This window comes from Oncorhynchus keta, chromosome 19, assembly GCF_023373465.1.
Source record: "Oncorhynchus keta strain PuntledgeMale-10-30-2019 chromosome 19, Oket_V2, whole genome shotgun sequence".
Lineage (NCBI taxonomy): Eukaryota > Metazoa > Chordata > Actinopteri > Salmoniformes > Salmonidae > Oncorhynchus > Oncorhynchus keta.
This window is the reverse complement of record NC_068439.1, coordinates 82,292,934-82,306,616: the sequence shown is the minus strand read 5'-3', so window position 1 is coordinate 82,306,616 and position 13,683 is coordinate 82,292,934. Positions and strand designations below refer to the sequence as shown.

Below are 13,683 nucleotides of genomic sequence, written 5' to 3'. Positions count from 1 at the left end.
CATATCGTTGAGGTTTCATACATCACCATCACATGGCTGGTCATTTGAGACAGGTTTTGGGGTGCACGTTTTGTCTTTTTGTCCCTGGTATTACACAGATTCAAATAATGAACTTATCGTCAAGCTTTGACTATTTGAATCAGCTATGTCGTGCTAGAGCACAAACCAAAAGGTGTATCCCTTGGGTTCCCCAGGACAGAGTTTGTCTTCTTCCTTAGTGTTTAGATTTTGATTGGAATGTAGAATCATGTAGAATCATAGAATCATGTAGAATCATGTAGAATCATTCTAGAATAATGTAGAATCATGCTAGAATCATGTAGAATCATTCTAGACTCATGTAGAATCATGTAGAATCAGGCATGACAACACTGAAGAGTTTTCTCGATGACAATTATTTGTATAGTTAGGTGTGGCCTGGGAACGAAGGCCGTTTGATGAGCTGATAGACATCTGCAGAGAAAGGATGGGTCGGGTGGGTCTGACTCGTCAGTTAACACATCACCTTAGATCACGCCCTGTTTCATGTCCCGATCATGGTATCAGAACAGTTTAGTAGAAATGATGCGTCAGTCAAGTCATGCATCAAAGAGATGTCTCATCCTACAACTGTCTCAATATTAGTATGCATGATTATACATTTTCAATCTACAATATCTACTGTATACTGGAATGAACCCGAATACTCCACCTATTAGTGTAAGTTAGTTAGTTAGTTAGTTAGTTAGTTAGTTAGTTAGTTAGTTAGTTAGTTTGTTTGTTTGTTTGTTTGTTTGTTTGTTTGTTTGTTTGTTTGTCGGTCGGTCGGTCGGTTAGGGTGAGCAACAGTTAGTGTCCTGTCAGGAAGATGACTGCCCCATGTCTCCACCCCAGGGCTCCTCAGACAATATAAAGAAAGTAATGAGAAGAGAGAAGAATCGTATCGCTGCCCAGAAGAGCAGGATGAGACAGACCCAGAAGGCAGACAGTCTACACCTGGTGAGGACAACTACCCACAATGCAACACACCGATGCATGCAACATGTCTGGCTATGAGTTAGGCTGACCACCCACAATGCAACACACTGATGCATGCACCATGTCTGGCTATGAGTTAGGCTGACTACCCATAATGCAACACACTGATGCATGCACCATGTCTGGCTATGAGTTAGGCATGACATGAGCAGTGAATCAATTGAGGATGATTATCAACAAGGCCTAATGTATGATATCATATCACAGCACGGCTGGGTCTGGCATGAGCAATTTAGCAGTGAGTCAGTTGTGGCCTGAATAAAACCAATAAACATTTCACCCATACAGGAATCCCAGATCTGTGTCCCAGATCTCTTGTCTCCTTCTATAGCCTGGTCCCAGATCTGTTGTCTCCTTCTATAGCCTGGTCCCAGATCTGTTTGTGCTCTTGCCAACTCCATTGCTCATGGTCAAGCAAATCAAGGAGTGGGCATGATAGCACAAACAAACTGGTACTCAGGCTACAAGTCAGTAACCGACTGGTACTCAGGCTACAAGTCAGTAACCGACTGGTACTCAGGCTACAAGTCAGTAACCGACTGGTACTCAGGCTACAAGTCAGTAACCGACCGGTACTCAGGCTACAAGTCAGTAACCGACTGGTACTCAGGCTACAAGTCAGTAACCGACGGGTACTCAGGCTACAAGTCAGTAACCGACCGGTACTCAGGCTACAAGTCAGTAACCGACCGGTACTCAGGCTACAAGTCAGTAACCGACCAGTACTCAGGCTACAAGTCAGTAACCGACCGGTACTCAGGCTACAAGTCAGTAACCGACCGGTACTCAGGCTACAAGTCAGTAACCGACCGGTACTCAGGCTACAAGTCAGTAACCGACCGGTACTCAGGCTACAAGTCAGTAACCGACCGGTACTCAGGCTACAAGTCAGTAACCGACCGGTACTCAGGCTACAAGTCAGTAACCGACCGGTACTCAGGCTACAAGTCAGTAACCGATTGGTACTCAGGCTACAAGTCAGTAACCGATTGGTTATGTAGTAATCAAACATTTTCAAGTCCTTCAATTCACGGGGACCATTTCCCCAGTGAACTACCACGATAAGACTGCGTTGTTGGGAATCTGTGTTGGTCTCTGTTGGTCTGTGTGAGATGATATTGACACGGTGCTGCTGATGGACCATGTGGCGATGTGTCATCGTGGCTTCTGTTGGGCTCAACACTTGAGCTTGAGTCCCAGGTAGCACCCTACTGCCTATATAGTGCACTACTTATGATTCTGATAGCTACGAAACTCTGGTCAAAATACGTGCACTGAATAGGGAATAGGGAAAGCAATTTGACACCCTGCCGTGGCCAGATCTCTGCCTATGTGTTTGCTGTAGTGCTGAGAGTATTCATTATCACGTGTGGGCGTCAGCAACCCAGAGACCAGAACTAATGATTATTACACTGAATCTTATCATCAGAAATGGGTGTTTTTCCTCCTGTTTTTACCTAGAATTCTTCACTGTGACAGTAGTTCTCTGTAGTGGTAGGCTGGTAGGCTGGTAGGCTGGTGGGCTGGTGGGCCGGTAGGCTGGTAGGCTGGTAGGCTGGTAGGCTGGTAGGCTGGTGGGCGGTAGGCCGGTAGGCTGGTGGGCCGGTAGGCTGGTGGGCCGGTAGGCTGGTGGGCCGGTGGGCCGGTGGGCTGGTGGGCTGGTGGGCCGGTAGGCTGGTAGGCCGGTAGGCTGGTGGGCTGGTGGGCTGGTAGGCTGGTAGGCCGGCAGGCTGGTGGGCCGGTGGGCCGGTAGGCTGGTAGGCTGGTAGGCCGGTAGCAACACCGCTCTACTCTAGTAGTTTTCTGTACCAGAGTAGCAGTAGCGATATGGCACGTGACTGGAGGTACTTGTGGGTATAGTCAAAGTGAAAAAGCACAGTCACTTTCATTTCAACGTCTCTTTCTGTTGATTGACTGGTTGGCTGCAGGGTCCAGGTTTTAGTCACGACCTTTCACTGCTGTCGTTTGTTACTGTCTAGTAGAGAACACCTATTTCCGTTTCAAGATGCTACAAATAAACGTAGCGATAGCGGTTAGTGTTGCTAAAGAGGAGAGAGATTATCAATGGGATACCGTGCAGTTCAGCTGGGGACACTTCCTTCATAAGGTCTACGGTGTCATGTCAAAATCAACGCATATAGAGTCGATCGAAGACACCCATTCAAACGCTTAACTCTCCAGAAAATAGGTCTGTCATTTAATAGAACCCAGGTCGGATATAGTTGCTTGTTTCTTCTCTCCACTGGTTTCAGAAAGACAATAACATTAATCTACAACTCTTTTCAATTTGTTTTTTTTTTTGTTGCTCTGAGGTCCTCATTTACATTTTGTAGTTGTTTCGTTCCAGTGTGGGCCTGCACAGGGCCAGATGAGCTTTGCATGTTTGTGGTTGATGATGGCCTTTTACTCCCAGAGGTGTAGGAAGCTAAACAGGTTAGAGAGAAATGTTCCACTTATTGGTTCCTGTAAAGGTGGAGAGAGGGCCAGGGTTAGAGGAGGGAAGATAGAGAGTGATAGACTGTGTAGTATTACTGTCAGAGACAGGCCTGGGTAAACCCCAGTGCTCACGTCACTTACACGGGTTCTTTACCAGAAATGACAGCCGTTCTCTCCCCTCCTACCCACGGCTTTCTACTATACCTAATTTACACAAGAGAGAGAGAGAGAGAGTCTTCTGAATGACTTCTACTCAGGAAACAGGAAACGTGTCACAGTGAGGGGGGGAAAAAAAAACTTCCTGTTTATCAAGTGAGTTGAAGAAACATACAACCACAGAATACGCTGAGCCAATACTGGTGTGTCCCCCCTCATGCTCTAGTGAGGTCTGGGCTGAGCCAATACTGGTCTGTCCCCCCTCATGCTCTAGTGAGGTCTGGGCTGAGCCAATACTGGTCTGTCCCCCCTCATGCTCTAGTGAGGTCTGGGCTGAGCCAATACTGGTGTGTCCCCCCTCATGCTCTAGTGAGGTCTGGGCTGAGCCAATACTGGTGTGTCCCTTATCATGCTCTAGTGAGGTCTGGGCTGAGCCAATACTGGTGTGTCCCTTATCATGCTCTAGTGAGGTCTGGGCTGAGCCAATACTGGTCTGTCCCCCCTCATGCTCTAGTGAGGTCTGGGCTGAGCCAATACTGGTCTGTCCCTTATCATGCTCTAGTGAGGTCTGGGCTGAGCCAATACTGGTGTGTCCCCCCTCATGCTCTAGTGAGGTCTGGGCTGAGCCAATACTGGTTTGTCCCCCCTCATGCTCTAGTGAGGTCTGGGCTGAGCCAATACTGGTGTGTCCCCCCTCATGCTCTAGTGAGGTCTGGGCTGAGCCAATACTGGTGTGTCCCCCCTCATGCTCTAGTGAGGTCTGGGCTGATCCAATACTGGTCTGTCCCCCCTCATGCTCTAGTGAGGTCTGGGCTGAGCCAATACTGGTGTGTCCCCCCTCATGCTCTAGTGAGGTCTGGGCTGAGCCAATACTGGTGTGTCCCCCCTCATGCTCTAGTGAGGTCTGGGCTGAGCCAATACTGGTGTGTCCCCCCTCATGCTCTAGTGAGGTCTGGGCTGAGCCAATACTGGTCTGTCCCTCATCATGCTCTAGTGAGGTCTGGGCTGAGCCAATACTGGTCTGTCCCTCATCATGCTCTAGTGAGGTCTGGGTAGAGCCAATACTGGTCTAACCCCATCATGCTCTAGTGAGGTCTGGGCTGAGCCAATACTGGTCTGTCCCTCATCATGCTCTAGTGAGGTCTGGGCTGAGCCAACACTGGTCCCCCATCATGCTCTAGTGAGGTCTGGGCTGAGCCAACACATGGATAAGGCTCACAGAACTAGACCAGGTGGGATGGTTTACAGATAATGTAATCACATAGACTGGATCTACCAACCACCACCACCCACATCCTAGGTTTCCACAAAGATCTTTGACACTGAAATGCCATTTCTGTGCAAAAAAAAATTGGAAGACCATTTGTTGACAAATTAAGGAAATTGTCTGGGGATTTATTTTCTTTGAAGTTCCAGAACTACAGACTGATGATGCCTCGGTATAAAAAAAAAAAATGAAGGTCGATGTCCGTCCCCCTTGCGGAAATCTAATTAGCATAATACAAAAATCCCCATAAAAATCTGTCAGTTTAAGTCAGAGATATCTGGGTTAAAGAGCTAGAGCAGTGTTTGTCAGACCAGAAGACATCTGGGGTGAAAGGTCACAGAGCTAGAGCAGTGTTTGTCAGACCAGAAGACATCTGGGGCGAAAGGTCACAGAGGTAGAGCAGTGTTTGTCAGACCAGAAGACATCTGGGGTGAAAGGTCACAGAGCTAGAGCAGTGTTTGTCAGACCAGAAGACATTTGAGGTGAAAGGTCACAGAGCTAGAGCAGTGTTTGTCAGACCATGAGACATCCAGAAAATCAGTCTTCTCACAAAATCGTATGTAGCGTTCGAATGGAAAGATGAGACTCTCACGGACACGATGGGGTTCTCTGTTTTGCTCTACGTCTTGGGTCCCGCCTGATGTCGGTACTGAAGTGTAGCCGATCTGCCGACTTGTGTCTGTAGCGTCCCAACAGTTTGGGCTGCACACTCATATGACCCCTCTGTGGAAAGGTGAGGCTCTCAGGAACACCTACATTTCGGGTTTTGCTCTAAGACACCCACAGGCCTCACCAGACTCGTCTGAAGGTCCCCTGGTACCAGTAGAAAAAAATGAATGGAAAAATATATGGATACTGTTCCCTGTAAAAAAAATAAAAAAATAAAAAAGACATGTAAAAAGGCCATGTAACATTTTTGATGAAATCATTTCTTCTATATTGTTTGGGGGAATACTTCCAGGGGTCTTAAAATTCAAAATCAAATAGCAAAATGATCCTCGGTGTGACCTTCTTAAAATCAAATCAAATCAAATGTATTTATATAGCCCTTCGTACATCAGCTGATATCTCAAAGTGCTGTACAGAAACCCAGCCTAAAACCCCAAAACAGCAAGCAATGCAGGTGTAGAAGCACGGTTAAAACTGTTTAGTTCCAAACAGAAGGGCTTAAATACATGTAAAATAATATATAAATATATATATATATATATCCTGATCTTGTGTTTTTGGAGGTCACTTACTGTAAAGCAGACTGGGTTACTGTAAAGCAGGCTGGGTTACTGTAAAGCAGACTGGGTTACTGTAAAGCAGGCTGGGTTACTGTAAAGCAGGCTGGGTTACTGTAAAGCCAACTGGGTTACTGTAAAGCCGGCTGGGTTACTGTAAAGCCGGCTGGGTTACTGTAAAGCAGGCTGGGTTACTGTAAAGCAGGCTGGGTTACTGTAAAGCCGGCTGGGTTACTGTAAAGCAGGCTGGGTTACTGTAAAGCCAACTGGGTTACTGTAAAGCAGGCTGGGTTACTGTAAAGCCGGCTGGGTTACTGTAAAGCAGGCTGGGTTACTGTAAAGCCGGCTGGGTTACTGTAAAGCAGGCTGGGTTACTGTAAAGCCAACTGGGTTACTGTAAAGCAGGCTGGGTTACTGTAAAGCCGGCTGGGTTACTGTAAAGCAGGCTGGGTTACTGTAAAGCAGGCTGGGTTACTGGGTTACTGTAAAGCACTTTTGAGACCAAGTGATGTAAAGCAGCATTTATGCATACATTTGATTGATTGGTTTCTGTGGTTTCAGGAGAGTGAGAACCTAGAGAAGGAGAACGCAGCACTGAGGAAGGAGGTGAAGAGACTAACAGAAGAGGCCAAGTATCTCTCTTCCGTCCTGACTACCCATGAGCCTCTCTGCAGCGGCCTGGCCCCTCAGACGACCCATGACCTCCTGTACTCCCCCCACCACCACGGGAGCACTGCCTTCCACCACAGTATTGCTGTGTCTCACTACCAACACTGATCGCCACAGACCAACAAGGGGGACTGGAGAGAAGCTGGAGAAGTTTAGTGACCTTGGTACACTGTGGCACCCTACTTCCTTAGTAGTGCACTTCTTTTCACCAGAGCCCTATGGGTCAAAAAGTTGTGTACTATATAGAGCCACTTGGAACAGGATGTGTAGAGGATGGAGTAAAGACTGGCATTTTGAAACGTGACAGAACAAGCAGCACTTAGGTTTAAAATAACAGATGTTCTTATTTTGAAAAGATGACAAAAGGCAGTCTGATATATGAAATGACTTCCAAACCTGTCTCTACGAATCAATCAAATGGACAATGCAAATAGTCCATGTCTAACTATAGGAACAGAAAACCAACATGATCACGATACCAGAACACCAGTTTGTGGAAATGTTTCTTGTCCTCTATTCATACAAAGATTAATGATTCCGTTTTATATGTTTACTTTTTCTTCTTCTCGTATATAACCTTTGACCCCTTCAATCTTGGAGGGTTACAGTGTTTTTGTGCATTGCTCTTGTGTCAGTTGTAGATTTGACCTTTTTTTTTTTTTAATATTTGAATTGACGCTGAATTGTATCACTGTTTTTACATTTTTCAACAGTTTTGTTATTTTAGTGTTTATTGGCCTAAAAAAAAGTGTAATAGTGTAATTGTTTTACTGGAAATACTCAGGATTACAATCCCACATCGTAGATGATAACAACAGGTTATTTGTGATGGAGGTCGAAGAGCATTTGATAAATTGTGTTTTAATGACTCCAACGATGTTGAAGATATTCTTGTCGAAAACAAAAACAAAAATGCTGCTTTTCTATTTTGATACCAACAAATGTATTATTTGAATCATGTAAGTTCCATCTGACAACCAGACAATCACTTTGATAACGAAATCATCACGTCAATCTGTATGGTCGCCCAATAGCGCTGTGTACCTGTAAGTAACGGTAAGGTGCGGTAAAAGCATTGTCTCTATTGTTAATCTATGTGGTCGCTAGGTGGCGCTGTGCACCTGTAAGGTACTCTATTGTTAATCTATATGGTCGCTAGGTGGCGCTGTGCACCTGTAAGGTACTCTATTGTTAATCTATATGGTCGCTAGGTGGCGCTGTGTACCTATAAGTAAAGGTAAAGTACGGTAAAGCATTGTATGCTCCAATATGAGTGTTTTTCTGATTGCACTTGAGACAGGACTTACACTGTCTAGTTTACCATAAGTAGTATTGTGATTGTACTTTTTAAATATTTTCTGTTGTATCGAAACGTGTTTATTTTTTTTATATATATGTTGTCTTACTGCACATGTAGAAATAAAGTTAACGTTAGAAAAAAATGCAAATGCAAATAGTGACGTTGAAATAGTGACGTTGAACCTCGTGTTTTTAGACCAAGGTGTGTTTACATTTTCATGTTAAATGTTTTGTTGTTGCATTATCGAGAAGGAACCTGGAAGTAAAAGCATTTCGTTGGACGTGTGTATGTACCACGTGTGTACCACGTGTGTGCTGTACGTGCTCTCCTCCGTCCTGACTACCCATGAGCCTAATGAAGCTTGAAACTAACACGATCAATTATATTGTAATTCCAGAACCATATCACATTCTTGGGTCAGTGGATAGTGCTTTGAATATGTGTGTTGTGTAACTTATGCCACCAACAACAAAAATAGCATTTTGGAATTGATAGTGGAATAATTTTAGTTTGTAGAATATATATATATATATATATTACAGACTAAAGGATTCCACTATCAATGCCAAAATGCTATTTTCTGTGTATATCTGAGGGCGGGGGAGCACAGAAGTCGGATGTTGGGTTGATGTCCCCGGGTGTTGTGCCACATTTCAACACAGACGGCGGTGAGGGGTCAATGTTGTCGGGGTCACTGGTCGGTACCACGTGGGGACGTAAAAACCGGCGTTTACAATGGACAATTGATACTTCGCGCGTCATATACGTTACGTTGAGACACTTTTAGGGCTAAATAGTTGTGTCTATTGAGGTCTAACTGCTTGTGAAAGTAGGCTACTGTTTTGTCAACTCCAGCACACTAGGAAGCGAGGTTAACCTGTAATGGAGCTAGGCTTGACTGGGGTGTTTAAAAAAAGCTTTCGCACGAACGTCGAATAATTTCCTAGTTTCTCTAACTAACTTCATTTTTGTATTTTTTTGTATTTTTTTATCTCAGGGAATATATTTTCTTTTAAACGAATTTATTTACGAACGTGGCGTAATAAATATAAGCTGGTATCATTTGTAGTTTGATTGGCGAACTTCGAGAGGTGGTGTAACTGGCTTGGTTTAAATGTACCAACACGGTATTTACTAACTATCATAGACAACCGTAGTCGGTGAACTCTGAACTCCCAATAAAATGTAACAGTGTCTGGATTGTTTTCACCAGCACCTCGTTGAATAAACGTAAGCTACAATATGAGCAGCGGAAAACCCTCTTTGGTTGATGGCGAAATCAACGACAATGAAAATGTGTCCGATTTGGAAAAAAATAAAATGATGTTGTCTGCCGGTGACAGCGAGGAGGTGCGTCTGGAGAACAATATACAACTCAACCGGAACGGTGACGATACAACCAAAACGATAAAACTATACAAGCGGAGATGGTTCATCGTGCTGCTGTTCAGTTCCTATTCTCTCTGTAACTCTTTCCAATGGATCCAGTACGGAATTATCAACAACATTTTCATGCGGTTCTACGGGGTAGAGTCTTTTACTATAGATTGGATGTCTATGATCTACATGTTGACTTACATCCCCTTCATATTCCCGGTCACCTGGTTACTGGATAAGAAGGGTCTCCGTATTATTGCGCTGATGGCTACGGCCATGAATTGTGCGGGGACTTGGATCAAGGTGACAAGCGTGAGACCGGGTCTGTTTGCGGTGACCATGCTCGGACAGTTCTGTTGTTCCCTTGCGCAGGTATTTATCCTCGGGATGCCGTCGAAGATCGCCTCGGTGTGGTTCGGGTCAGAGGAAGTGTCCACCGCTTGCTCCATCGGGGTCTTTGGAAACCAGGTATGTTATGTAGTCCAAGGTCCAATAAGTTAAAAAGTAATTGCTAATATAGCTATTTGATTATGCAATTACAACGTAATGTCTTATTGATTTAGTCAGTTATCTAAATGTCACAGATTACTCCATCCAGGTGTCTTATTTGACCCAGTTGCTCAATTACGCATGACTCTCGAGCCACTACTTGCCTATATTGGTCAGTTGGTCATCTCTCATCCTCGGCCCTCAGAGGTGGAAGGTCAATGTCATCACATATAGTGTCTTCAGAGAGTATTCACACCCCTTGACCGTTTCCACATTTTGTTGTGTTACAGCTTGAATTTAAAATGGATTAAATTGAGACGTTGTGTTACTGGTTTACACACACTAACCCCATAATGTCAAAGTGGAATTGTTTTTAGAAATGTTTACAAATGAATTAGAAATGAAAAGCTGAAACGTTTTGAGTCAATAAGTATTCAACCCTTTGGTTAAAGCCTAAATAAATTCAGGAGTAAAAATGTGCTAAACAAGTCCCATAATAAGTTGCATGGACTCACACTGTGTGCAATAATAGTGTTTAATATGATTTTTGTAATGACTACCTCATCTCAGTCCAGCAATGACTTTCATACACAGATTCAACCACAAAGACCAGGGAGGTTTTCCAATGCCTCGCAAAGAAGGGCACCGATTGGTAGATGGGTAAAAATACAAAAGCAGAAATGATATATCACTTCGAGCATAGTGAAGTTATTGTTTTATATATATTTTTTAACCCCTTTTTCTCCCCAACTTCATGGTCAATGTAATAGTACAGTGGCCATTTGATTAATTGTTCAGCAGTCTTATGGCTTGGGGGGTAGAAGCTGTTCAGCAGTCTTATGGCTTGGGGGGTAGAAGCTGTTCAGCAGTCTTATGGCTTGGGGGGTAGAAGCTGTTCAGCAATCTTATGGCTTGGGGGGTAGAAGCTGTTCAGCAGTCTTATGGCTTGGGGGTAGAAGCTGTTCAGCAGTCTTATGGCTTGGGGGTAGAAGCTGTTCAGCAGTCTTATGGCTTGGGGGTAGAAGCTGTTCAGCAGTCTTATGGCTTGGGGGTAGAAGCTGTTCAGCAGTCTTATGGCTTGGGGGTAGAAGCTGTTCAGCAGTCTTATGGCTTGGGGGTAGAAGCTGTTCAGCAGTCTGATGGCTTGGGGGTAGAAGCTGTTCAGCAGTCTGATGGCTTGGGGGTAGAAGCTGTTCAGCAGTCTGATGGCTTGGGGGTAGAAGCTGTTCAGCAGTCTTATGGCTTGGGGGTAGAAGCTGTTCAGCAGTCTTATGGCTTGGGGGTAGAAGCTGTTCAGCAGTCTTATGGCTTGGGGGTAGAAGCTGTTCAGCAGTCTTATGGCTTGGGGGTAGAAGCTGTTCAGCAGTCTTATGGCTTGGGGGTAGAAGCTGTTCAGCAGTCTGATGGCTTGGGGGTAGAAGCTGTTCAGCAGTCTTATGGCTTGGGGGTAGAAGCTGTTCAGCAGTCTTATGGCTTGGGGGTAGAAGCTGTTCAGCAGTCTTATGGCTTGGGGGTAGAAGCTGTTCAGCAGTCTTATGGCTTGGGGGTAGAAGCTGTTCAGCAGTCTTATGGCTTGGGGGGGTAGAAGCTGTTCAGCAGTCTTATGGCTTGGGGGTAGAAGCTGTTCAGCAGTCTTATGGCTTGGGGGTAGAAGCTGTTCAGCAGTCTTATGGCTTGGGGGTAGAAGCTGTTCAGCAGTCTTATGGCTTGGGGGTAGAAGCTGTTCAGCAGTCTTATGGCTTGGGGGTAGAAGCTGTTCAGCAGTCTTATGGCTTGGGGGTAGAAGCTGTTCAGCAGTCTTATGGCTTGGGGGTAGAAGCTGTTCAGCAGTCTTATGGCTTGGGGGTAGAAGCTGTTCAGCAGTCTTATGGCTTGGGGGTAGAAGCTGTTCAGCAGTCTTATGGCTTGGGGGTAGAAGCTGTTCAGCAGTCTGATGGCTTGGGGGTAGAAGCTGTTCAGCAGTCTGATGGCTTGGGGGTAGAAGCTGTTCAGCAGTCTGATGGCTTGGGGGGTAGAAGCTGTTCAGCAGTCTGATGGCTTGCGGGGTAGAAGCTGTTCAGCAGTCTGATGGCTTGCGGGGTTGAAGCTGTTCAGCAGTCTGATGGCTTGGGGGTAGAAGCTTTCAGCAGTCTGATGGCTGGGGCGTAGAAGCTGTTCAGCAGTCTTATGGCTTGAGGGTAGAAGCTGTCGGGGAGCCTTTTGGTCCTAGACTTGGTGCCCCGCACGGTAGCAGAGAATATACACTGCTCAAAAAAAAATAAAGGGAACACTTAAACAACACAATATAACTCCAAGTCGATCACACTTCTGTGAAATCAAATTGTCCACTTAGGAAGCAACACTGGTTGACAATAAATTTCACATGCTGTTGTGCAAATGGAATAGACAACAGGTGGAAATGAAAGGCAATTAGCAAGACACCCCCAATAAAGGAGTGGTTCTGCAGGTGGTGACCACAGACCACTTCTCAGTTCCTATGCTTCCTGGCTGATGTTTTGGTCACTTTTTGAATGCTGGTGGTGCTTTCACTCTAGTGGTAGCATGAGACGGAGTCTACAACCCACACAAGTGGCTTAGGTAGTGCAGCTCATCCAGGATGGCACATCAATGCGAGCTGTGGCAAGAAGGTTTGCTGTGTCTGTCAGCGTAGTGTCCAGAGCATGGAGGCGCTACCAGGAGACAGGCCAGTACATCAGGAGACGTGGAGGAGGGCAACAGCCCAGCAGCAGGACCGCTACCTCCACCTTTGTGCAAGGAGGAGCAGGAGTAGCACTGCCAGAGCCCTGCAAAATGAGGGTGGTATGAGGGCACGACGTCCACAGGTGGGGGTTGTGCTTACAGCCCAACACCGTGCAGGACGTTTGGCATTTGCCAGAGAACACCAAGATTGGCAAATTCGCCACTGGCGCCCTGTGCTCTTCACAGATGAAAGCAGGTTCACACTGAGCACATGTGACAGACGTGACAGAGTCTGGAGACGCCGTGGAGAACGTTCTGCTGCCTGCAACATCCTCCAGCATGACCGGTTTGGCGGCGGGTCAGTCATGGTGTGGGGTGGCATTTCTTTGGGGGGCCGCACAGCCCTCCATGTGCTCGCCAGAGGTAGCCTGACTGCCATTAGGTACCGAGATGAGATCCTCAGACCCCTTGTGAGACCATATGCTGGTGTGGTTGGCCCTGGGTTCCTCCTAATGCAAGACAGTGCTAGACCTCATGTGGCTAGAGTGTGTCAGCAGTTCCTGCAAGAGGAAGGCATTGATGCTATGGACTGGCCCGTCCGTTCCCCAGACCTGAATCCAATTGAGCACATCTGGGACATCATGTCTTGCTCCATCCACCAACGTCACGTTGCACCACAGACTGTCCAGGAGTTGGCGGATGCTTTAGTCCAGGTCTGGGAGGAGATCCCTCAGGAGACCATCCGCCACCTCATCAGGAACATGCCAAAGCGTTGTAGGGAGGTCATACAGGCACGTGGAGGCCACACACACTACTGAGCCTCATTTTGACTTGTTTTAAGGACATTACATCAAAGTTGTATCAGCCTGTTGTGTGGTTTTCCACTTTAATTTTGAGTGTGACTCCAAATCCAGACCTCCATGGGTTGATACATTTGATTCCATTGATCATTTTTGTGTGATTTTGTTGTCAGCACATTCAACTATGTAAAGAAAAAAGTATTTCTAAGAATATTTCATTAATTCAGATCTAGGATATGTTATTTTAGTGTTCCCTTTATTTTTTTG

At 45.8% G+C, this 13,683-nt stretch overlaps 2 protein-coding genes across 9 annotated transcripts in view; both read left to right on the top strand.

Moving 5' to 3' along the window:
- The window catches only part of LOC118375738 (basic leucine zipper transcriptional factor ATF-like), a 9,562-nt gene extending 1,326 nt beyond the window's left edge, over window positions 1-8,236 (top strand). Inside the window, exons 2-3 of the mRNA XM_052471508.1 lie at window positions 874-978; window positions 6,664-8,236. Of these exons, the coding sequence (XP_052327468.1) occupies window positions 874-978; window positions 6,664-6,879 (321 nt within the window). The 3' untranslated portion in view covers window positions 6,880-8,236. The remainder of the gene's footprint in view (window positions 1-873; window positions 979-6,663) is intronic.
- A 195-nt stretch (window positions 8,237-8,431) lies between these two features.
- Window positions 8,432-13,683, top strand: part of LOC118381049 (feline leukemia virus subgroup C receptor-related protein 2-like) — a 58,927-nt gene continuing 53,675 nt past the window's right edge. For 4 of the 8 annotated variants that reach the window (XR_008071733.1, XR_008071736.1, XR_008071735.1 and 1 more), the window contains exon 1: window positions 8,700-9,916. Coding sequence is in view for 4 of the 8 variants with exons in the window: in XM_052471505.1 (XP_052327465.1) it covers window positions 9,314-9,916 (603 nt within the window). In the remaining 4 variants the exon portion in view is untranslated. Of the gene's footprint in view, window positions 8,488-8,697; window positions 9,917-13,683 lie in introns of those variants that run through there. The other 4 variants (XM_052471507.1, XM_052471506.1, XM_052471505.1 and 1 more) reach the window with 4 other exon arrangements.